The following is a 27,088-nucleotide window of genomic DNA, read 5'->3' as shown; positions in this document are numbered from 1 at the left end:
TATTGACCAATCATCGATTTCGACGAGGGTTTAAGCCACGCCCCCTACCCCCACCCCACCTTATTGACCAATCATCGAACTCGACGAGGGCTTTAGGCCACGCCCCTTCCCCCACTCCACCCTTTAAATCGACCAATCAGCGAATTCGATGACACCTCTTTTACCCCCACTCCTACCCCCACCCTTCTTAATAGACCAATCAGCGTATTCGACGACATCCCTTTACCCCCACCCAAGCCCTACTCCTATCACATGACACCTACCTTTACCCCCACCACCTCTAGGTCGTCGTATTCGTTGGCCTCTTAAGCTCCTCCTACAAGATGGCGTCTCTTCTAACAGCTGTAGTACACAAGATGGCCGACCTCGTACCAGCTGATGACCACAAGATGGCGGACCTCATACCTCCACCCCCCTCGCCCATTGATAGACAGGAGGGGATTTTTTTTTTTAATTATTTTTACTTACCTGGGATTCGATCCTACAACCTTCGTACTGATAGACACGTCATCTGCACCAGTCGGCCACAGTGGTAGTCTCGCTTACTCTAGTTTTGAATGTTCTCTTATGTTTTAACTTGGAATTATTTTTTAAAAAATCTAACCCCCTCACCAAGAATTTTTTTTTTTTTTTATTTAAATTACCCCCACTATCACAAAAATATTCAACTTAAATAAAAATGGATAACCTCACTTTAGGTAATAGAAAAATTATTTACTTACCCCCTCCACCTGGACTGCTTCCGTTGCTGATGACGCGACCTACACTCACTGAAAACTAAACCCGAACTGACACTTGGACTGCGATACTAGCATTAACCCCCCACCACAAATACGTCACACTCTAACTAGCCAATAGAATTGCATCTTTTTTTCCAAATGATTACCTCTCTGGACAGGTCTCTGTAGCAAGCCACCCCCTTTCCCTTCCACATCTTTTATCATACCTGTTAATTTATATATATGCCAACATAGCTGAACATGCTCCAACAAGTCTGGACATGTAGCCAGCTGTTTGAACAGGCAAGTAAAAATAATGATGACTCATACCATTGTCATATCCTCAACGAGCACAAACATGCTCCAACAAGTCTGGACATGTAGCCAGCTGCCTCTTTCGCTTTAACCGTTTTTTTTTTTTGTTATTATGAAGTTAAAAGTAAATTGAACTTTGAACTTTCATATATCTTATTATTATTTCCGTTTACCAACTATACAAACCTGTATGAACATATCATCGGTGTAGTCTCAATATGTGTGATTACCTGAACATGCTCCAACAAGTCCGGACATGTAGCCAGCTGCCTCATTCGCTTTAACCGTTTTTTTTGTTATGTGTGATTACCTGAACATGCTCCAACAAGTCCGGACATGTAGCCAGCTGCCTCTTTCGCTTTAACCGTTTTTTTTTTTGTTATTATGAAGTTAAAAGTAAATTGAACTTTGAACTTTCATATATCTTATTATTATTTCCGTTTACCAACTATACAAACCTGTATGAACCTATCATCGGTGTAGTCTCAATATGTGTGATTACCTGAACATGCTCCAACAAGTCTGGACATGTAGCCAGCTGCCTCATTCGCTTTAACCGTTTTTTTTGTTATGTGTGATTACCTGAACATGCTCCAACAAGTCCGGACATGTAGCCAGCTGCCTCTTTCGCTTTAACCGTTTTTTTTTTTGTTATTATGAAGTTAAAAGTAAATTGAACTTTGAACTTATTAATAAAATATAAATAAGTTTTAATTAACTTTTCTTTATTTATAAGTGTATAAAGTAAAAATAAGAATGAACAAACATTAATTAAAACATTTTATTTTTATTTAACGGAAATATACAAGTAAAATAATAACATTTATTTCACAGTATAAATTTTATTTAAATTCTATGTCATATCTTCCATTATTAAAGCCTTTGTACATTATTAACAGTTTTTTCTTTGATTGTTGGTAATCTTCCACCATTTCATCAGTTATCACTGCCGCAAATCTGCGTGGAAGGAAGATCCTCGTTGGGTAGTCCATTGTCGGGCCAATATAATGTAAATGGGCAACGATGGCATCTCCAAATTTAGTGTTGATTCTTTCGAATTGCTTCACTTCGTATGAGTATCCGGTTCTTAGATCTGATAATTTGCCAATGCCCACAGACCTTGTATTCACATCATTCAAAAAGCTTGCCAACTTAGACATCTAAAAGAAGAATATTATATGAAAGTATCACATCATTATCAATATATTGTTTCTTTAAAAAAAAGTATTATTACTTACCTTTGAAGTATGAAGTTAACCTCTCGAGCTGTGGGCAACGAATGACGAATTACCTTACAAGCTTCACTACTCTACCGTTACGGATGTCCCCCCCCACTCTATGACGTCACTTATAGTTAGCCAATAGAATTGCGTGCTTGTCTTCCCTCTCTCTCTCTTGCAAGTGTCTCTCTCTCTCTCTCTAAGGTGAATCATACCTCCCACCTTTGATGCAGGACTCAACCTGTCCGTTAACTTTATATATGTTTCTTAGAAAAAAACAATATTTTTGAAACTGAACTTTGCCCTTATTAGCTTTTATTGCTTTATAAATAATAAAACTTTGAATGTTTTGGAGACTTAAAAACTTACTTTTTAAAAAATGTTAACACGCTTGCACAACATGTTTGAACAGGCAAGGAAAAATAATGATGACTCATACCATTGTCATATCCTCAACGAGCACAAGCTGCAGCTTAGTTTTTTCTTTTTTTTTTTTTAACTAAATAAATTTTGTATATGCGCCCCTCTTAGTTCGGCTTCCGCCTTAAGCTTCCTCACCACGTCAAGGTGGAGGTCATCGAGGAAGATTGTTTTTTTTTGTTTTATTTTTGTTTTATTTTTTTAAATAATTTTATAATAATAAAAGGAATAATTGAAAAAATAAAGCAATAATTTAATTTAATACATATATTGAAATAAAACTTAAAAAGATACATATCTACAGAAAAATATAAAAACTTAAAAATCAACTTCAAATACAAATAAAATATTTAATTTCTAATTAGTACAATAAAGTGAAATAAATAAGAAATGTTTTGCTATCGAATCAGTTTATTTTAATGGTTGTTGGAATTTTATCTGCCTTGCATCAATCGCATTCATACATTGTACAGAATCTGCACAAATCCATTCATGGTTTACGGGGATTTTACACCCCGCCAGTGACCAACATTCAGGTTTGTGTGCAACTCAATGCATTCGCCAGTGACCACATTCGTTCTTCAAGGCAAAAATATTTCCGTCTCATTCCAACCAAATTTACTGTTGAGCCAGCAATTGATGGCTTTAATTCGATATTGCGTACATTTCTCTTTACAAGTATTGTGTATAATACACTGATTTCCTGCTGTTTCTAATGAATCAAGTTTTGGACAGTCATAATCTTCTAAATTAATTACACAACAACTGTACAGATTTTGCAAAAGAAATCTTTTCTTTTCATAACCCTTAACAAACACAAATTTATAATTACAATCAATAAACTTGAAAATATCTCTAATCATTTCATATTCAATATCCCCGTCATTCCATTTAATTTTATGATAATAATTTTCTAACCAATAATTGGTTCTTCTACTTTTTTCACATTGTTTATGTTGGGCAGGTGGCTTGAATATCCAGTGTCTGACTGATTGAAAATTATAGTCTAATAGAGAAAGCTCTTTAACAATATAACCTCCTACACTGTCTACAAAGCACTGGAAGTCAGCTATCAGCACGCCTGTTTGAGCCATACTGAACACTGAACTAGCTCTTCAAGCCTTCTTATACCATACGACGTACAATACCTGTCAAAGGATTATATTCTACCACCCTGTCGTGAATAATAAGACAATAGGCAGTGGTGTTGGGCGGGAACATTTCTTTTGATTCAAATTCCAATCTAACATCTACCGGGCCACATTTGATAGATTCACACTGTTTAGAACAATCTATTACAATTAAGGGTGTTTTCTCTTTAAAATTTTGTAAAGAACTTAGAGGATACATTTGTTCTCCATAATATGACATTTGAAAGGAAGCATACATATGATATAGAATGGCAAAACGGTTAGAGGAAAAATCTACATTCAAATCGCCGTATGGGAAAGCTTTACAATTAAGATAAAGTTTTACATTTGAAATAGAACAGTGGTCAAAGTGACTAGCGTTGCTTTCCACATTATTAGCACGTCCGGTTTGAAAAGCTAGAATGATATATCGGGGCTTTTCCATTTGACTAGATGTCTTTACTGACCAGATTTGCCTCTGAGTGGCCGGCAACAAAGGGTAATCATAGAGTTCCCAACTTCTAAAACTTAGAGCAAATACCTTAGCAGATTTAAGATGACGCATAAGAGCCAATCTCTGATGTTCGTTGACTGTTACATAGGGCAGCATCCAGCAAAGCTTCACCATTTCAATTTTACACCTCTCCACCGCTTGTTCTTCATTCAATCTGTTGAATTTATAGGCATTTCCATCTTGTCTGCTTCTAACAAGTATCAATTCTTGTTTAACATTAATCACAATTTTCTGATAATCTTCACAAAATCCCAGTAGCGATGACAGCGGAATGCATAAATTAAAACATCCTTCTGCTGAAGTGATGTTGAGAGCATCGCTTTGAGGATAGCACCAGCCCCAGTTTGTAATATACTGACAGCCTGCCTTAAGCGAAGCCAACCCTTTAAGTGTACAAGCTATTCCTGGGTTTTTTACTCGATCTATTTCAACTCCACTTAGTTCGTATCTTATTTCATCAAATAGAAATGCAAAAGCATTATTGGTCAATTTGGATGAAACAGGAACTGCAGAGCCGTCTTCCTTTAAAAACTTGCCTTCCAAGTAGAGCAAACTTTGACTAGGTAGCGTATATAGATCTTGATGTTGTACACTAATGCGTATTTCATCGCCTGGCAGTAGTTTTGAAGAAGCATATGGGTGATGGGAATGCAATTCTATGCACTCGATTGAATTGTCAAACTGACATTTCTCTTCCAAATCTAACACTTCCATGATGATGATAGAACGTAGTAACCTGCAGCCTGAAGAAATCGAATACTGCTGTTGGTCAGCGATGTTCGCTCGGCAACTGTTCTCACTGGAATGATGCTCTTTTTCTCCGCAACTGTCCTTTTATCGCCTCTTCTAAAGTCTAACCCCATCTCCGTCTAGTGATCAAATGGCCAACTTCAGTTGTGAGCCTCTCTTTTATAAGACATCCAGCAGGAAGAGTAGACAAAGCTGACCGCAGTTGTTAGTGCCAACTTTCTGATACTGCTTCCGGTTCCATGAAATTCGACTTCCCTTTACATATCGGACAAATTCAGCAGGGGGATTGGCACCACTGCTATCGAAGAATTGAACATATTCTCCTCTCTTCTTATAACAAACCCAGTGAGTACCACTGCCAACACTGCTATCCAAATTAAAAATGGCTCGTTCATTTTTCCATGGTTTCTTTGGAAATTCATCAATCATGAATACTTCTCTGAAATGAGGAATTTTATTTGATTTCGCCAACTTAATTAGATCAAAATTACTTAACCGCAGGCGAGGTAGCGTATCCAGCATTCGTTTAGCTTTTCCACTCAATTTTGAAGATTTGCCACCCATCCGTCTAGGAGTGGGGATGATTCTCTTCTTTTTCTTCTTATCTTTAGCACGTCTCATGATAAACTAAATCGTTGTTACTTTTTTCTGGCTTTATATATGAACATTTTTAACATTCTCCCAACTGTTGTGTGAATTATCTAAGCCCAACCATTTCACCAAAATTTTATCTCCTTTCCGTTTAATAACCTTCTCCACTAGGTAACTGTCGGGATGTTTGGCCAGCTGCAGTTCCTCTTGATAGAAACCTCCAGCAATCATTTGCCCCTTACAATCTTTCAGATGATAGGTGACCGGTATGGTATTTTTCACTTCAGCAACTTTAAATATTTCTGTAGACCATGAAGGGCAGTAGCCTTTAGCAAATTGCGCTTTATATTTGGATATGCGTACATGATCACCAGCTTTGAACTTGGGAATGCTGGCATTTTTCAAAGTTTTCTTCGCATATACTTCACGTAACAGCTGTTCTTCTATTTCTTTTCCCCGTACTGAAGCCGGCGTCATTTTGATAGTTCTGTGTTTAGTGTTATTATATTTGTTCACTAGCGATTTAATGCCGGTTAGCCATTCGTACGATCCTTGGAGACTAAATTTTTTCCACATTGCCGCTTTCAGAGTACGATTGAATCTCTCCACTATTGAAGCTTTTAAGTTACTATAGGTAGAGTAGTGATTTATACCGTTCACGTTCATCAGCTTGCCAAATATCTTGTTGTAAAACTCTTTTCCATTATCCGTTTGCAAATTGTTTGGCTTCCGATCGGCTAATACTTTCTCGAATGCTTGACTCACTTCCAGGGCTGACTTATTCTTCAGAGGGATCGCCCATGCATATTTGGAGAAACAATCAATCACGGTCAACAGATATTTATGACCTTTATTGAATCTAGCGTAGGGTATTAGTTCCACCAGGTCGGCTTGCCATAGGTCATCTAAGCCCTTTAGAAGAACTGCTCTTCTCTTGAACACTCTTCTTGCTGGTCTATGCAACTCGTTTACAATCTGTTCCTTAACAGAGGCCATGATGAAATGAAGCTTGTTCATGTCCACACTACGCTATTATACCTCCATCTCTCAGCTGGGCTTCAATACTTTTTATTTCCGCGCTGGCATTGTTGGTGCCAAGTAACCTTCTTAATCGATCTACAAGCATGTTAGGATCTACATATCCGGCACCTCTTTTTGTTGAAAACAATTTTGAAATCACATTCTTGTATTTCATGTTTGTGTTCAGAACTTTAATTGGTCCGGAAGGGCTGTGCCCTTCTCTATGAGCGTTCGTCTGTTGCAGTATGCTCTTATAATTGATATAATCCGTCTTTTTCACCATAGACAAGTTTGGATTTGTCAAGAATAATAACTCGAAAAGACCTGGCGTGCCGAAATAGGTATTATCACCAACGGATAGAATATCTTTGCTGATGGAGACCACTGAGTCACCAATACTAAATCTCCGGCCGTCATAAACTACACCATATATCATATCCAAGTCCTTGGTCTCATTTTTAATAAATTTTTTGATATATTTTGAGGACATTTCTCCAACTTCCTTCAAATATTTTGCTGAAATTTCCTTCCCTTCGGGAGTTTGTGCTTGTTCTCGTACCTCTTGAAGCGGGCTGGTTGCTTCAGCAGAAGCAGAAGAAGATAACTTTAGAACTTCCGGTCGCTTTGGGGTTGAAAGTTCTTCATGCCATGTCTTTGATAATCTTGACGGTGGTGTAGTAGCCGATTCCAGCCTCAGAAATTTTAGTCTCTTTGGAGGTGGAAGGGGTGTTTCACAAGTAGCTACTTCCGGTTTAGGAGATTGTTTTAATTCAAGTGGTGGCTTTTCCTGCTTTTCCACCAATGCTTTCAATGGACTCAATAAAGGTTGATATTTCATTTTCAAATATTCATCGGTCTCTTCTCTGTTCCTCTTCAATATATTACACTTTTCTTGAATCGCCTTTCTGGTTTCCATTATTTCACGCATAACAACGTCACTAGTTGACCCCTCCATGGCTCAATGAACAATGATCTTCAAGTACATAGTTAAGGTATTATATAGGCTTCGAAACCTTTTCGATACCTTCCCTCAGTAATCTGTCTATCTTTGTCCAACACTAGAAAACCATATCTATTTTCTTTCCAACACCAGTGGCAAATTTTTCTAAAAGTTTTGAATTCCATGTCGGAATTGATATGGTCATCGTAAATTCTTCTCAAATTTAATTCATCTTGCCGAAAGAGTATTAGGAAATTTGCATTTTCTCTCACTAGGTGCTTAGGAACTCTAGTATAACTTTGACTTAGATAAAATATATCAACTCCACTGTGGCGCCCCATACAAAAATAGGCTCTTACATTATCTTGCTTGTCACATGCTATATCATCGAAAATAATTATTGAATTTGGCAGGGCCTCTTTAGGTGGGGGAACTTGAGAATTGTCTTCAAATTCAAAGTACCCAATATCTTTTAAAGGTTCTAAAATTTGAGCTAACTTCCGGTACTTGGGCTGTTGTAATGACTTTGCAAACAAATATATATTTTCATATCTCAACCCCTTTGGATCGTATATTAAGCTCAACATCAGGTTAGTTTTCCCACAATTGGACGGCCCACTTATTAAACATCTAATGGAATCTGGGAAAAGCTGACCGTGTTTGGAGCATTTCTTGGAAGAGGCCCTGTCGTCAAGATTTTGCACGGAGAGGGTGTGATGTTGCTTTATCAAGCGCATGATGGGAACTAATAAGGAACGCTCTCTCGCTTCTGTATATATATATATAACTAAGCTATGTACATGGCATAGGAAATCTATCTACATTGCATTCACACACACCCGCCACCATCATTCACACATCCTATTTACATAAAATAAAATAACTTAAACTAATACCCACCACCTTTTTTTATTTATTAATTTTTTTATTTTTTTTTTTATTTTAATAAACTATTAATTAGAAAAAACTTAATACTAAATACTAATAATAAATAGAAAAAATATTTACAAAAAATAATAATATATGGAAAAAAAATATTTACAAAAATACGTTTAAAAAAAAATTAATAAATAAAGATTGACTAGAACAAAAAAAAAAGACCTACTCTAAACAAGGTAACCATGTACATAGTATATGAAATATATATTTACAAAAAATCCACAACTTTACACAGGCAAGTCCGCTATGGTAAAGTGGCCATGGGCGAGAGTATGTACACGATCGACTAGATGGCGTTTGTCGTCGTGGGGCGAAAGGGATACTTTTCTCTGTTCGACGGAAAAGAGTTTATGTTCTTTAGAAATTATTGTTCTAAACGTGGTTGTAAACTCTTTTCCCTCGAACAGGGCAGCCATATAATCATCAAAGGTGATTTTTTTATCTACGGCTGCCTTCTTTATCCCTTTCGCCCGCTTCTTCTCTAGGCCGCGGATGCGTACTGCGTACATCTTTGCGCGGAGGCCCACGAATTCAGAGACAGGCTCTCCACTGGCTTCATCCTTGAACTTCCCCAACACCTTCTTATTTCTGTTGCTCTTACATGGATGTCCGTCTGGGTAGTCGCTGGTGTCAAATTCGTCCATCATTGTAGTTATGTCCTCGTAAAAGTCTTTCGTCTTTACTAAGTACATGAGGCTGTCAGTGTCTGTATATAACAATTTTAGTTTGTCAGGTCCGTATTTTGTCAGCATTGTACTGTAGTGAAAGTCATACATCCGGACTTTGGACAGATCAAGAATGGCCATCCAAACATAGATTGGTTTGTTCATCGTGATCTGTTCAAAGTCCAGATGTACAGCAGTCAGCGTCTCTGAGTAGATCGTCCTGTCTTTAAAAGTAGGTTTCGCTATTAGTTTCCGTATTCTACGTTCGTCAGTTACCAGTTCTATTTTTGTTCGTTTTCGTACGTCCTCCATGAATTTGCCAAATACTGCGTTGTTCATTAGTTTGTAGAAGTCTTTGTCAAAGTCGTTGGTCGCCTGTTGTCTCATTTGGGTGTTGAGGTCGATGTAAGGGCGAAGCCAACGGGACTGCCTGAATCGCAGCGCTCTATGTACGCGTACCAACCGCAGACCTAAACCCATGGCCTGCCTCAAGTTGACGAAGTGAACAACGTATTTCTCCCTGTTGGTCAATGGAGCCAACAATTTCTTGTTAACCTGTCCCGGAGGCACCCTATTCTCCGGGAGAAGGGGGAAATCGTTGTGCAGTTCGTGCAACTCGGCCGGATACTCAATATCGGCTTCGACAATATACCCGAAGGGACCATCTTCCTGCATATTGCCCCAGTCTAGAGTATCCGGATCTGATACCCATTCGAAAGCCCCGTAAGGAAGTGGATTTGACATTGCCCACCCGTACAAATTATTTGCATCTAGGTAGGCAATGTAGCTAGATTCCTTATGAGGATCTCGATCTGGGTACAGATAAGCATTATCAGCTTTACCATAGCGAAGACTGCACTGGCAAATGCCACCCCTAATGCCCCGCTCAACCATCAGGAGCTGGTCATAATCAGTGAGTAGATCTAACTGTACCCCTGTACACTTCAGCATGGCATCCCAAGCCAGTCCTGGGGCCGTGAAATACCAGGCAGGGTCCAGCGAATATGCTCTTATGCAAACATCTCTGAAATTTTCAAAGATGTCACATAAGAGCATTACGTCTACTTTAAGGTAGAGTTCGCTGTACCCCCCTAGGGTTCTAATTTCAAAGGCCTCCCAAACTGACTGGGCATGCTGATAGTCTTCGTCCGAGATGTGACATTCATTAAGGGTGCTATAGAATGCCTCCTTAGGGGGTAGAACCGTCTCCCTAAGTTTCTCGAACGAATCTGTGTAGTCATAGGGGTACACTCCTTTTCTTACGACCAGATCCATCTTGTCGGCGGGGAAGAATTTGCCCGTGTCTATAAATTTATTGTTGGGCAAATTCTTGGACAACCTATCTAAGCTAGAAGACATGAAACGGAAGGTGTCCACAAATCTGACGGTTAGAGCGCCCACTTGCTTGCTAAATGAAATGTATTTCTCTTCGCTGTTGGGGATGACGTCAATGCGACTTGAGTCATACCCCAACTGGCGAACAATAAAGTGGGCGTCATAGCCGCTCAGATTGTGGAGGAAGACGGGAAGGAAACGAGGAGTGCGGTAAAGGATATTGCAGGAATTGTGAGCAGGACCACGATACACACCAGTGATGTGATCGTGATCCGCCACTTTAGGATCGGATCTATTGAAGGGAAGATTGCAGAGGTGACATTTTGGGGACCGTTTAAAGTCTTCCAGCTGAGATGGTGTCAGGGGTAGCATTGGCCGCTTAATGGAGTACACCAGAGCCACCTTCTCGGCCACCGCCTTTATGTAAGCCATAAATTTCTCTGCGGAATCTTCACCCGTATAGATGTAAGGTTCCGCAGGAAAATCGGCAGGAAGGCAGTGGCGTATGTCTTCTGCCACTTTCACATAAGTGCAGAAACTCATAGGAAGATGGCTCTGGTAGGGAGTTGTGTACGACCGGCCCACATTGTTTCCGTTTGTATCCATTTTTTTTAAAATTGCCTCAAAATCAGCATAAACGACGAGGGGAACCCTCATTTGGTTTTGTATTTTTGTGAAAGATATTTTTGGAGGGGTCCCATCGTCGTTACATTCTGGCAATACAATCCGGGTCGGTCTGTTTACTCCACAATACTCCATATGTTCCCTCACCCGCTCGGCGATGCTTTCACCATCCATGTTGAAATGAGTAAAGCACCGCTTGCAAACGTGTACCCTTTGTTCATGAGAAGTAATTTGTCGGGCCACTAATCTATTAAAATCTTTAATGTAAGTGTAGTGGCTCCGTCCATTCTCTAAAGTCAGAAGAAGGAGATCACGATGGTCTTCCTTCTCCTGCTTTACCACTTTTAGAGGGTACACGTTTCCTTTCTCTCCAAGGGTGAAAACATTTATCGTGATGTTGTTGTACTTTTCAAATTTTTTCACCTCATGGAGAGGAGTGGGGAAGGAAATGCAGTCAAAATTGTACCTGTGTTCAAGATTAGCGTACTTACTAACGCGTTGTGGATCCTTTGCGATGAAGCGAGCGAGAATCGCGTACTGAAAACACCGGTCATCCATATTTTGGACATTGATGACGGCTTTTTTATTGGCAATGTGAGAAGGAAGGGGAATGAAGCTGGAGCCGCCGAGAGGGGTAAATTTATTTACTTTTAAGAGGACTCCATCGAACTCTTTTAGGCACCAGCCGCTCCCCTTTAGTGTTGACTCCTCCATCTCTACTATAATCTTCTTGAAGCTCTCATTAAGAGAGTCGTCGATGGAGGAGTCTTCATAAATTACTTTATTCTTAGTCTTGAAGGCGCGATCACAAGTTTCACCTTTGATGTTTTCAAAGGTCGCCTCCAAGACCAAGTTATATTTCAGGGGAGAATCGCTGTCTGCCATTACTTCCTGAAGCAGACGACGCAATGTTTCTATCTGACCTGTTAGAAATTCCATTGCGTCGACTGCCCCGGAACTTGGAAGGAAAAAAGTTCGAAGAGTCCTCCCAAAGGCTGACTCCACTTCATATAAATGGCCTTGAGCTGTCTCAATACGAGCTCGTTTTGCCATGACTGGTGTTTCAGTACCGCAGCGTCGCAAATGAGCAAGCATCGTTTTTCGAGAAGAATACCTTTCTCTACAATTTGGACATTGACGAGATTGCTCATTTGCGGCGCAAGCACGTTCATGACGCTCCTTATAGTCCCCCCGTAAAAACATTTTTCCACAATACTGACACTCCATTATCAATAAAATAGTACGTAACACGAAATAATAAATACAAATATATATATATATTTATAAAGCGCGAATATTTAAAAATTAATAAGAATATAAACTAGACTAAGATATTACTAAAGAAATATATACAAGAAATAAAATTAACTATACAGAATGAAATTTAAAATTGAAAACTTAGAAAAAATGAAATATAAAAAAAGGTGAAATAATAGGAATATATATATATATATTTGTTAAAAATAATAAAAAAAGTACTTACAGTTCAAAGAAGGCAAGATGCTGGAAAAGCTGTTGACACTAAGAACACTAAACACTTTATGACCGCAGCCGAATTTGGAGCGACTTTTATATTATCAGAAGAATCGATTATAATAATCGATTATTAATAAAAACACGAAATGCTATTGGCTAACTATTAGTGACGTCATACCCAAGGGTGGGAGATATCAGTTAATTACTGACCAATTCAAACAGGGCAAGCTCAGACATGCAAGTTGAGCAATATTAAGCCATATACAAATTATGTGATAAATAAAGAAAAGTAAATTATAACTTATTTATATTTTATTAATAAGTTCAAAGTTCAATTTACTTTTAACTTCATAATAACAAAAAAAACGGTTAAAGCGAAAGAGGCAGCTGGCTACATGTCCAGACTTGTTGGAGCATGTTCAGCTAATCATACGTGTCATCCTATTGAGACTATACGATATGTTCATACAGGTTTGTATAGTTGGTAAACGGAAATAATAAGAACAAAAAAAAAACGGTTAAAGCGAAAGAGGCAACTGGCTACATGTCCAGACTTGTTGGAGCATGTTTAGGTAATCACACATATTGAGACTACACCGATGATATGATCATACAGGTTTGTATAGTTGGTAAACTGAAATAAATTTATACTGTGAAATAAATGTTATTATTTTACTTGTATACTTCCGTTAAATAAAAATAAAATGTTTTAATTAATGTTTGCTCATTCGTATTTTTCCTTTTTACACTTAAAATTACAGGAAAGTTTTATGGGGTTAAGGTGCAAGTTGAGCAATATTAAGCCATATACAAATTATGTGATAAATAAAAAAAAGGAAATTAAAACTTATTTATATTTTATTAAAAAGTTCAAAGTTCAATTTACTTTTAACTTCATAATAACAAAAAACAGTTAAAGCGAATGAGGCAGCTGGCTACATGTCCGGACTTGTTGGAGCATGTTCAGGTAATCACACATAACAAAAAAAACGGTTAAAGCGAATGAGGCAGCTGGCTACATGTCCAGACTTGTTGGAGCATGTTCAGGTAATCACACATATTGAGACTACACCGATGATAGGTTCATACAGGTTTGTATAGTTGGTAAACGGAAATAATAATAAGATATATGAAAGTTCAAAGTTCAATTTACTTTTAACTTCATAATAACAAAAAAAAAACGGTTAAAGCGAAAGAGGCAGCTGGCTACATGTCCGGACTTGTTGGAGCATGTTCAGGTAATCACACATAACAAAAAAAAACGGTTAAAGCGAATGAGGCAGCTGGCTACATGTCCGGACTTGTTGGAGCATGTTCAGGTAATCACACATATTGAGACTACACCGATGATATGTTCATACAGGTTTGTATAGTTGGTAAACGGAAATAATAATAAGATATATGAAAGTTCAAAGTTCAATTTACTTTTAACTTCATAATAACAAAAAAAAAAAACGGTTAAAGCGAAAGAGGCAGCTGGCTACATGTCCAGACTTGTTGGAGCATGTTTGTGCTCGTTGAGGATATGACAATGGTATGAGTCATCATTATTTTTACTTGCCTGTTCAAACAGCTGGCTACATGTCCAGACTTGTTGGAGCATGTTCAGCTATGTTGGCATATATATAAATTAACAGGTATGATAAAAGATGTGGAAGGGAAAGGGGGTGGCTTGCTACAGAGACCTGTCCAGAGAGGCAATCAGTTGGAAAAAAAGATGCAATTCTATTGGCTAGTTAGAGTGTGACGTAATTGTGGTGGGGGGTTAATGCTAGTATCGCAGTCCAAATGCCAGTTCGGGTTTAGTTTTCAGTGAGTGTAGGTCGCGTCATCAGCAGCGGAAGCAGTCCAGGTGGAGGGGGTAAGTAAATAGTTTTTTTCTATTACCTAAAGTGAGGTTATCCATTTTTATTTAAGTTGAATATTTTTGTGATAGTGGGGGTAATTTAAATTTAAAAAAAATTATTGGTGAGGGGGGGTTAGATTTTTTAAAAAAAATAATTCCTAGTTAAAACATAAGAGAACATTCAAAACTAGAGTAAGCGAGACTACCACTGTGGCCGACTGGTGCAGATGACGTGTCTACCAGTACGAAGGTTGTAGGATCGAATCCCAGGTAAGTAAAAATAATTAAAAAAAAAATCCCCCTCCTGTCTATCAGTGGGCGAGGGGGGTGGAGGTATGAGGTCCGCCATCTTGTGGTCATCAGCTGGTACGAGGTCGGCCATCTTGTGTACTACAGCTGTTAGGAGAGCCGCCATCTTGTAGGAGGAGCTTAAGAGGCCAACGAATACGACGACCTAGAGGTGGTGGGGGTAAAGGTAGGTGTCATGTAATAGGAGTAGGGCTAGGGTGGGGGTAATGAGGTGTCGTCGAATTCGCTGATTGGTCAATTAATAAGGGTGGGGGAAGGAGTGGGGGTAAAAGGGGTGTCATCGAATTCGCTGATTGGTCGATTAAAAGGGTGGAGTGGGGGAAGGGGCGTGGCCTAAAGCCCTCGTCGAGTTCGATGATTGGTCAATAAGGTGGGGTGGGGGTAGGGGGCGTGGCTTAAACCCTCGTCGAAATCGATGATTGGTCAATAAGGAGGGGAGGGGGAGGGTTAGGGGAGGGGGGTGGGAGGGGAGGGGATGGCCGCCATTTTGTATTTTAGGTGCGCCAGAACCGCCAAATCCTAAAAAAAACGGTTAAAGCGAAAGAGGCAGCTGGCTACATGTCCAGACTTGTTGGAGCATGTTTGTGCTCGTTGAGGATATGACAATGGTATGAGTCATCATTATTTTTACTTGCCTGTTCAAACAGCTGGCTACATGTCCAGACTTGTTGGAGCATGTTCAGCTATGTTGGCATATATATAAATTAACAGCTATGATAAAAGATGTGGAAGGGAAAGGGGGTGGCTTGCTACAGAGACCTGTCCAGAGAGGCAATCAGTTGGAAAAAAAGATGCAATTCTATTGGCTAGTTAGAGTGTGACGTAATTGTGGTGGGGGGTTAATGCTAGTATCGCAGTCCAAATGCCAGTTCGGGTTTAGTTTTCAGTGAGTGTAGGTCGCGTCATCAGCAACGGAAGCAGTCCAGGTGGAGGGGGTAAGTAAATAGTTTTTTCTATTACCTAAAGTGAGGTTATCCATTTTTATTTAAGTTAAATATTTTTGTGATAGTGGGGGTAATTTAAATAAAAAAAAAAAAAAAATTCTTGGTGAGGGGGGTTAGATTTTTTAAAAAATAATTCCAAGTTAAAACATAAGAGAACATTCAAAACTAGAGTAAGCGAGACTACCACTGTGGCCGACTGGTGCAGATGACGTGTCTACCAGTACGAAGGTTGTAGGATCGAATCCCAGGTAAGTAAAAATAATTAAAAAAAAAAATCCCCCTCCTGTCTATCAATGGGCGAGGGGGGTGGAGGTATGAGGTCCGCCATCTTGTGGTCATCAGCTGGTACGAGGTCGGCCATCTTGTGTACTACAGCTGTTAGGAGAGCCGCCATCTTGTAGGAGGAGCTTGAGAGGCCAACGAATACGACGACCTAGAGGTGGGGGTAAAGGTAGGTGTCATGTAATAGGAGTAGGGCTAGGGTGGGGGTAATGAGGTGTCGTCGAATTCGCTGATTGGTCGATTAAAAGGGTGGAGTGGGGGTAGGGGCGTGGTCTAAAGCCCTCGTCGAGTTCGATGATTGGTCAAAAGGGGAGGGGTGGGGGTAGGGGGCGTGGCCTAAGTGGTCGTCGAGTTCGATGATTGGTCAAAAAGGGGAGGGGTGGGGGTAGGGGCGTGGCCTAAGTGGTCGTCCAGTTCGATGATTGGTCAATAGGGGGTAGGGGCGTGGCTTAAACCTTCGTCGAGTTCGATGATGGCCGCCATTTTGTATTTTAGGTGCGCCAGAACCGCCAAATCCTCTCTACTATCGACTATCTGGAAAAGGGTAAAACTATTACAGGTGCATATTATTCATCGTTATTGGACCGTTTGAAAACCGAGCTGCAAGAAAAACGCCCACGATTGGCCCACAAAAAAGTCCTTTTCCATCACGACAACGCACCAGCTCACACCTCAGCAGTTGTGGTCGCAAAATTAATGGAAATAGGGTTCCAACCCGTTTCACATCCCCCCTATTCTCCAGACTTGGCTCCCTCGGACTACTATTTTGTTCCCCAATATGAAGAAATGGCTGGCGGGAAAAGATTTTATTCAAACGAGGAGGTGATTGCAGAAACGAATGGTTATTTTTCAGACTTGGACAAATCCTATTATTTGGAAGGGATCAACAAATTAGAGCAGCGTTGGACGAAGTGTATAAGCCTAAAAGGAGACTATGTTGAAAAATAAAAAAGGTTTACCCCAAAAAATTAAGTAGTTTTTATTTTTGTACGGACTTTTCAAACGACCCTCGTACTTAGACCATTATTCACTTACGTATGCATGAACGCTAGTAAGACTGTAATGAATAAGCTGAAGGTTTTCCAAGAATAAAGTGTTACAGATCGCCTTGGGAACATCTTGGTTCTTACAGAATGTAAACATCCCCAGAGAGCAGGATGTACCCACAATAAAAGAGTTTATAGACAGGACAACACCAACTGACTTGGTGTGAAAATAGAACTACGATGTCTAAAATCTAAACTACCTCTGGCCTCACTTACAAATTAAAGAAAAGAAACAGCCAATTTTGAATTATTTTATTTCTCTACATTATATTGTATTTATAGCCATTAGTAAACCACGTGGAAATTAAATGTGTTTCCATTCTTAAAAAACGTTAATCTTAACCGTACATTCAATGTTATTATACAGGGTGATCCATTTAAAACGCACCAATCGCTAATAACTTTTTAGGAAAGCGGAATTTCGAAAAAAAACACGAAGTAAACTATATGTTTTTTTCGGTCTAGTTTTCAATTTTTCCATCCCCGATGCTGTATCTTCATTTTTGGCGGAGTTACGACTAAAAACCTGTTTGGGGTTTCATAAAGACCACTGGTTTTGACAATGATTATGAAAACTACATAAAAAATTGTGAAAAATGCCGTTTCGATATCTCTAATATTTATCGAGATATTTAAGATCAAATTTACAATTTTTTCTATTCGTGAACGGTTTTCAATATTAATTTTCCACCAGAAATACACGTTTTGCGAGGCCCTCTGATTGCAAAAAAATGTTATTTGTGACGCAAAGTAAAAAAATAATAATAATTTAAGATTTTAAAACGTGTAGTGTAATGTAATGGTTGTGGGTGAATCAAGATAAATTTGTTTTATCATCAAATAAAAGCAATCATCACATCATTTTAATGTACCCCGTATGCAGGACTTCTTGACCTATGATTACGGTAAGAATATCTTACCAAGGATGAACGGGTGTTGTCAAGAGCTTGGCTTTGTAAGTGGGAAATCCTCAGTTCGAATCCCGTGTATGCAGACATTCTTATTACTTAAAAAATCATATTTTTTTAATAAAGTGTAGTCATACGCGGGATTCGAACTGGGGACCTCCCACTTACAAAGCCCCACGCTCTTGATCACTAGACCAACATCCGCCCCTCCCTGGCAAGATATTCTTACAGTAATCATAGATCAAGAAGTCTTGCATACGGGGTGCATTGAAATTATGTGATGGTTGCTTTTATTTGATGATAAAACAAATTTATCCTGATTCACCCACAACCATTACATTACACTACATGTTTTAAAATCTTCAATTATTATTATTTTTTTACTTTGCCTCACCAATAACATTTTTTGCAGCCAGAGGACCTCCCAAAACGTGTATTTCTGGTGGGAAATAAATATTGAAAACCGTTCACGAATAGAAAAAAATCTAACTTTGATCTTAAATATCTCGACAAATATTAGGGATATCAAAACGGGATTAACGGCATTTTTCACAATTTTTTATGTAGTTTTCATAATCATTGTCAAAATTAGTGGTCCTTATGAAACCTTAATTAGGTTTTTAGCCGTAACTCCGCCAAAAATGAAGATACAGCATCGAGGGTGGAAAATTTAAAAACTAGACCGAAAAAAACATATACTCGTGGTTCACTTCGTGGGTTTTTTCGAAATTTCGCTTTCCTAAAATGTTATTAGCGATTGGTGCGTTTTAAATGGATCACTAATTATAGATAGTTAAAAAAGTATAGTTAATTTTTTTGTCGCATATTTTTTTATGTTTCTGACTGATCAGTAACCCAATTATAACTTATTTATAACAATGAAATTTGATTGAAGATTCAGATACACTCCATAACTAGGCTGCTAAAGTAAAAAAAAAAGAAAAAGGGTAAAAGCTATTATTTAGGATTGAAATAGCGAGGATTCTGCCAAAATAAAGATGTGGTTATGTGTTTGGTTGAGTTACAGTAAAAAGCTCAGAACCATAGTTTGGAGAAAGGTATATATCCAAAATGTTCTCCATTCCATAGTTCTCAGTGCTCAACCAACTCACAAAACCATGTAAGTTCTAACGAATTTCAATTGTTATCATTTGTAATAACTTTTTAATAAGATATATTTGTATTCCTGTGTTTCAATAGTCTAACAGTTGTGTTATTTATTTGTAGTATCCAGGCCCTGAGGAAGACAATAAATTTGTCGAAATGTTGGCGTAAAGACGGTGTTGATGTTGATTTTGACCTAATTCTCGATAGTTCAATTCTAAATAATAATAGTTTACGGTCACTAAAAGATAAAACAAATTGATAAAAGCTAAGTGTGGCATTTTGGGTTTAAAACATACTTGGAAGCATCACCATCAACCGGCGACTATGAATTTACTTCTTTTTTTTCGAAAATTTTTCTTATAAAAGTAATTGAACGTAGAGTTGGTAACATGTTTGAGGGGACCTAAATTCTATGAGAGAACAACAAAACATTGTGTTTAATAAAATATTAGGCAATTTGAAAGTACCAAGCGCATTCATGCTCTCGTTTCAACATTCACTCGTTTCAACGAGTGTTATTTTTTGAATGCAGATATAAAATGTAAAATGACAAAGGACAGTAAAAAACTAGCTCACAGAAATTAAACTCAAAAAAGAGAAAATAGAACCAAGAAATATAAAGATGTATTTCTGCTACGAGACAACCTTAAAATACTAAAACAGAAATAAGTAGATTTTATTTGTTGCACAAGTAAAAAAAAAAAAAATGTAAGTATAATTTGTAATGCAGCACAAAAATATGTGCACCATAAAGAGGAACACACATCTAACCTAAAATATAAAATATTACGCAGTCGACAATGTTAAAACCAAGTCAGAAGCTACTATCATGATAATAACAAAATAATTTTGCTAAAAAAAGTTTTCATATTGGAATTAGTTGGATATTTAATCAACATTCATTTAGAGAGTCAGAACTTCTATTAAGTAATCTCTAAAAAAAATTGGGTGTACACTTGCATGCAGTATTTAGGATTGAGCATAAATTCTCAAGTTTCTAATCTCTACATTTTTCTACTCTAATCTCAAATTTCAGAAACTTTCTTTTATTTTTTGGTAGGGTGTTCTGCGCTGCTATTAAGATCAATTGTGCATTTCACTAGTATCAAATGAGACTGTTCAACTCCCGTAAAATGATTAAAAATACTCACCCTGATACTCATATGGAAAGTCCAAAGAATAGAAGTCGGTCTGCGGTTCTTGTAGCGAATTAACCTCTCTCCTACATCGTTATCTATAAATATTCTGGGAAGAAATCTTCCCAAGAGCATTCTAAAGGATTTTTGGTGATTAAAACTGTCCGGTAGGACAGTTGTATAAGGGTTGACCATCAAAAACTGCACGAAAAAGTGTAACGTTGAAAAACACCCAACTTTGACAATTTTTTTCTCTTTTTCTATAAAAGATAAAATTCCCAAATTTTCTTTTAATCTTACTCCAAACCATCCTTTATAACTGTAATTTTTTTGCAACCACCCAGATCTAATAGGTTTCGAGAAAAAAGTTGCCGAAAATGAGCAAAAACGGCTTTTTCAAAAAATGTTCTTGTTCTTGTTGTTGTTGTTGTTGTTCTTGTTACCTTTTTTGTAAACAACGCAGCGCCTAAACGCGCGAACCGATTTTCATGAATGAGGTGTCATTCGATTCGGAATTTTATGTAGATGTGCCTTTTGGGGCGATCTGCTCTTACACTTGTTAAGGGGAAGTATAGTAATCGTTGCAAATTATCGACACGTGAACCGATTTTCATGAATGAAGTGTCATTCGAATCGAAATTTTGTACAGATTTGTACTTTAAAAGTCTCGACGCTATGCCTCATAAGGAGGGGAGTTCGCCCCACCCAAATAAGGCCCTTTCTAAAACTATTATTACCAATAATTCTACAAAGCTTAGTCCGATTTTGATAAAATTTATCACGAAGAAGTGATTAAAGCTCCTCTACGTGGCTGTGAAGTGCCATCATGCTCTTACACCTACTAAGAGGAAGTACTGCAATCGTTAAAATTATCACTGAGTGAACCGATTTACACCAATGAATTGTCGTTCGATTCAAAATCTTTGCCTTTTAGGGAGAAGTACTGTAATCGCAGTTTATTTTTCTTGCTCCTCTTAAAAGGAAGTACTGAAATCGCAGTTTAATTTTGCTATTTACGTACAAATACCTTCCTATTTTATTCAAAACGCTTTCTCAAAAAAATGGTTATTGAGGATGGTTTGGGGACCGCAACTATAACCATTCTTTAAAAAGATCTCTCCAGTGGTAGTTACAGTTCCGATTTAACACCTTATCAGGTTATAATGATAGAATAGCTTATTCCAAATTTTAAAAAAATCTGTAAAGCAGATATGTAACTTTGCAAAATAAACAAAAAGAAAAATCTATCCAAAGGGTACAAAAATCTCCTTAACAAAAACTTACAGTTTAAAAAGTTAAGTATAAGGGTTGATTAAACGCCAAAAGGTACACAAATCAGCAAGTACCCAACATTTCATTAATACTTCATTGATATTATTTAAGTAATTTTACCGCATTAATTTTCATTAATATTTTTTAAGAATTTATTAGATGTCACATACCCTTATGCTGGCCAGTTCATTCATAATAGTTATAATTGTGATAAAATGTATACTATATCTTCGAATAAATAGGTACTTTATTTTAACTCTATTCCAAATTATTCTTCTGATTTCTCTTTAATGTGCCCTTTATTCTGAAGTTGTCACATATACATGCATGTTAAATTAGAAAAAGACAAATTTAGAGTCGGCTACTGTTTAAATTTCAATCACAGAGAATTTAAAACAATATTTCAGTCTTGAATTCGTCTTACCGAAATATTAGTGAGGACAAATAACACACAGTTAATAACAAGTAGATTATTCAACATTATTTATTCATTTCTCAATTGTAATTTAATTTAGTTCCCCTAATTTTACTTATGGTAAAATACTGGAATAATTAGCTGTCCTAAAAATATGCATATCTTATTTATCTTATATTACATATATACAACATTGTGGGAAGAACACCTACATTGAGAGTGTAATTGAAGAAAACTATATTATTAGCGATAAAGCTAGATTAATTATTACCTATTATTATAAACGTTTGACTACTACATCTTTATGTAGTGGCAATTACATTAATCGCAGAATGAACTTAAACCGACGATTTTTATTTAAAAATAAAAATAAATAAAATAAAATCATAGATGTATGTTGGTGTAAGCATTTTTTAAAAAAAGGTTTTGAATTTTTTAGCCTCATATTTTATTTTTTATAACGTTTTCTTTTTCACCAGTGATTAATAGTTTGATTATTATAGATAAATAGATATTACAGTCAATCTAAGTTAAATGGTGTGCTACTTGAACAAATATTTTGTAGATGAAAATGGCCAGCATTAGGGTATGTGACATCTAATAAATTCTTAAAAAATATTAATGAAAATTAATGCGGTAAAATTACTTAAATAATATCAATGAAGTATTAATGAAATGTTGGGTACTTGCTGATTTGTGCACCTTTTGGCGTTTAATCAACCCTTATACTTAACTTTTTAAACTGTAAGTTTTTGTTAAGGATTATACCTGAGACTTCTCTTCGCTAAAACCTCTCCAGATATTCCAAAATTGCCCGAAATTTAAAGCCAGTAAGTATCCTAAGAAAGGTATATCTTTAATTTTATCCGTTGTAGTGCGCATGTTTATTGTATCCTTGGCCGGTTTCGAACTTTAATCCATTATTAAAAGTAGAATAATCATTTTCGTGTACAGTTTTTGATTTCACTTACGTTACCGTCTCGAACTTTCTGACACTTGGTAGATCTACCTCTTATTATGGAACGAAGTATGTGGATCACTCCAGAATTTATCATTGAACTGTACTTTATTCTGAATTTGAACATTGTTTATTTTATTTTATTTTTTTTTTTCAGAGTGGCAAAGTCGCTGTTGTAAACTATGACAGCGATCGAGGTGGCATTTCTGTAATTACAGTCAAAGCAGAAGTGAGTACTTCGCATCTGGTAATACGAGGCGCTACAGAGACTGACGCCGGGAAGTATTACTGCAGTCCCTCGAATGCGGATGTTGCTTACGTGCATGTGCATGTGCATTCAAGTAATTACTATTCATTTTCTATAAGAAAATATCTGTGTGTTAACAGTTCTTTACATTCTCGGGGGATGATTTTTGAGGGCGGAAAAAATCTCCGAATTAGTTAAATTTAAAACTCGAAATATCCCTGACTACATTATTGTCTATATTATTAGAACAGAATTTAGAATAGCTCACATTTTGTTGCAAATCATTAAGATTTCTTTCGGTTGAGTTAGAAATATTAACCATAGAATGCACAAGATGGCCGCGCACTTGTTTTTTTCAACACTTTTAACAGGTCAAATCTCAATGAACTTTCAACTGAAGAGATTATATGAAAACTACAAATTAATCAACTCCAGTTGGATAGACGATTACTTAAAAATTCGCGTTTAACTGATATTTGTACCGAATTAACCTCTCTCCTACATCGTTATCTATAAATATTCTGGGAAGAAATCTTCCCAAGAGCATTCTAAAGGATTTTTGGTAATTATACCTGAGACTTCTCTTCGCTAAAACCTCTCCAGATATTCCAAAATTGCCCGAAATTTAAAGCCAGTAAGTATCCTAAGAAAGGTATAATATAACCACTCTTGGCTGGAGTACCTCAAGTTTACTAGATTTCGCTTTCACTGACTTCGTCCTATGCTTTTATCTAAAGAAATTTGTTGGTGGACAACGTTGAATAATGAAATCTATTCACTGGAAATGCTAAGTGCATTGAACTTAATGATAAAGATAAAAAATAGTGAAATAGAAGCATTTTTTTAACTATCAGAGTTTCATTAACAGTGAATATCAGTGTTCAGTGTTTCACTGTTCTTGATATGAACTTTTTACCTTTACCTGGGTTGTATTTTAGGAAACGAACACTGCAACAGATGGCAAGATCTCTGTAGAAGATAACTCATTTCAATTTTCTAATAAATCATGCGCTATGTTGTATCAGATAGGTTTGAATCTACAGTTCATGGTAACTTATAGAGATGAAAAATAGTGGCCAATTTACCGTTTTCGCTAATTCTCAGTACAAACACTATCTCTTGCAAAAGGCAAGAATCAAATAATCTTTGATTGATAAAATTTTGAATAGTGTTATTGATGGGCTAATGATTAGAACTAGTCACTGTTCTGCTGTTATGTTTCATGATTAATTATGAACAGTCATTGAACGATTATGAATATGCTGAAATCATAATTAATTATTTAGTCATTGACCAATAATCAATCATTAATTATTTAATCTTGATTCAGTTAATTTATGAGTAATGTATTTAGATTGTGCAAGCACTTCGTACAAAGCCAAATCCCCTGTAAGCTGACAAAAAATTTAAAAAAATCTTTTGTTTTATTCTTGAGTGGGTTGTGCATGTACGAGGGTCGTTTGAAAAGTCCGTGCAAAGTCAGAGAGATAGCACTACTGGCGCGTATCGAGGTTATGTTTAGTTAGTAGCATCTCTTGGAAGAACACACACCAATTTTCAGCCAGATCGGACTATTTCTTTGTGTTTGGCATTCGTTTGAATCGAGGAAGTCGAGTGATTTTCAAAAAATGGACGAAAAAGAATTTCGTGTGTTGATTAAACACTACTTTATGAAAGGCAAAACGCCTCAGGAGACTAAAGAGAAGCTTGATAAACATTATGGTGACTCTGCACCTTCGATTAGAACAGTTTATAAGTGGTTTCAAAATTTTCGGAGTGGCCATATGGGCACAAGTGACGCTGAACGTTCTGGACGCCCTGTTGAGGTTACTACTCCAGAAATCATTGATAAAAATCCATGATATGGTGATGGATGACAGAAGAGTGAAGGTGCGTGAGATTGCTAGTGCTGTGGGCATCTCGAATGAACGGGTACATAATATTTTGCATCAACATTTGGACATGACAAAGCTATCCGCAAGATGGGTGCCGCGATTGCTCACGCTTGACCAAAAACGAAATCGTGTGAAGTGTTGCAAGGACGGTTTGCAGCTGTTTCAGAAGAATCCGCAGGACTTTAAGCGTCGTTTCGTCACTGTGGATGAAACATGGATACATCACTACACTCCTGAGACCAAAGAACAATCTAAACAATGGGTTACCAAGGGGGAATCTGCGCCAAAAAAGGCGAAGACCGTTCCTTCGGCCGGAAAGATTATGGCGACTGTCTTTTGGGATTCGCAAGGAATAATCCTCATCGACTATCTGGAAAAGGGTAAAACTATTACAGGTGCATATTATTCACCGTTATTGGACCGTTTGAAAACCAAGCTGCAAGAAAAACGCCCACGATTGACCCACAAAAAAGTCCTTTTCCATCACGGCAATGCACCAGCTCACACCTCAGCAGTTGTGGTCGCAAAATTAATGGAAATAGGGTTCCAACTCGTTTCACATCCCCCCTATTCCCCAGACTTGGCTCCCTCGGACTACTATTTGTTCCCCAATATGAAGAAATGGCTGGCGGGAAAAAGATTTTATTCAAACGAGGAGGTGATTGCAGAAACGAATGGCTATTTTTCAGACTTGGACAAATCCTATTATTCGGAAGGGATCAACAAACTAGAGCAGCGTTGGACGAAGTGTATAAGCCTAAAAGGAGACTATGTTGAAAAATAAAAAAGGTTTACCCCAAAAAATTAAGTAGTTTTTATTTTTGCACGGACTTTTCAAACGACCCTCGTACATTATTCTTTAATATTTACATTAATAGAAGTTGAAGGAGCGGTTATCGGTCTAGTGGTCATGAGCGTGGCTTTGTGAGTGGAAAATTCCCAGTTCGAATCCCGCGTATGGCTACTTTTTAATTTGTTAGAACAAAAATTGTTTATAGTAAAGTATGAGCTTCCGCTTCCGTCTACAACACCTAATTTAGTAGTTGGACGTTAAGCCCCGCCTAAAAAAAAAATAGGCGACTACTTTACTTTATTAGAAGTTGAGAGATGCATAGCTTTTGTTTACGCTTCAAGACTGAGCCAATCCAAAATGATTGTTTAAGACGTTTAAGACTACCTAATTTTTAAAATATAAAAATGCAACTTTAATAACAACGTTCAAGAATTATACTAAAGACTAGCGCTTTTACCAAGCAAGCCTTCCATCTTGTTGAACTGCTAAATAGTCTTGAAGTTACGAAGTGCCTTTAAAAAAAAAGGTTGTGGAGAGATGAGACGCGCTTTAATTTACAATGTCATATTGATCTTAAGCATTTGATTAAATTTAATTGCTCTGTGATTATCTAGTGTCCCTAATCCGGATAATGTATGCCGGAATATGTTCATAATGCTTTGCTATATTCACAGTGTTTTGTGAAGGCCTTTCCAGTAAGGGACTTTGCCCTAATTGCGAGTAGCGCCATTGTATAATATCCGCCCTTTATTTTTTTTATTAAAATACTATAAAAATCCAACAAATTTAAACAACCATTTATTTTAAGAAAGGAGAAAGTTGCTTTGCTTTCATTATATTGACTATATATATAAGGTAGGTCGAATGCCTGAGAACAAGCGAACTGAAATGTTAGTTAAACAAAAATGTGGTCGGCTAATTATATATTTATTAAGAAAAAAGTAAAGTTTTACGATTGTAAACAGTACTTTAATTTATATTATTCTTTAACATTAAGGCAATTTCAGTTGAATAGCTTTCATTTCTTTATTTTGGTGGGTTATTAACCAGTTAACTGCTTATGACGAAGATATTCGTCATGAAAAAAGTGTAAAATTTTGTGTTATGACGAGTATATTTGTCATGCGTTTTAAGTAGTGACCATCGGCAGTTAATTTTGCAATTTTAGTTAAAACTAAAATATATTTGTAAACTGCAAGAAGTTTGGAATATTTTGAAACCATGTCGAAATAAAAAGAACTAATAAAAGATATAGTATGAATTAGTCTTCGT

At 37.1% G+C, this 27,088-nt stretch overlaps 1 protein-coding gene and 1 long non-coding RNA gene across 2 annotated transcripts in view; one reads left to right on the top strand and one right to left on the bottom strand.

Annotated features, from left to right (window-relative positions):
- The window catches only part of LOC141459559 (neurotrimin-like), a 223,193-nt gene that overhangs the window by 191,315 nt on the left and 4,790 nt on the right, over positions 1–27,088 (top strand). The window contains exon 5 of the mRNA XM_074138773.1: positions 23,039–23,222. Within this exon, the coding sequence (XP_073994874.1) occupies positions 23,039–23,222 (184 nt within the window). The remainder of the gene's footprint in view (positions 1–23,038; positions 23,223–27,088) is intronic.
- On the bottom strand, positions 166–2,365 carry LOC141459560 (uncharacterized). Its single transcript, XR_012461511.1, has 3 exons — positions 2,273–2,365; positions 1,543–2,194; positions 166–1,502 (listed from the first exon to the last, which is right to left on the bottom strand). It is a non-coding gene; the product is annotated as an uncharacterized lncRNA (long non-coding RNA).

Source organism: Rhodnius prolixus, unplaced genomic scaffold (genome assembly GCF_049639745.1).
Source record: "Rhodnius prolixus isolate KJV_2025 unplaced genomic scaffold, Rpr scaffold_11, whole genome shotgun sequence".
In the NCBI taxonomy this organism is placed as follows: Eukaryota; Metazoa; Arthropoda; class Insecta; order Hemiptera; family Reduviidae; genus Rhodnius; species Rhodnius prolixus.
Note: the sequence above shows the minus strand (reverse complement) of the source record. Positions and strands in the feature narration are given on the sequence as shown.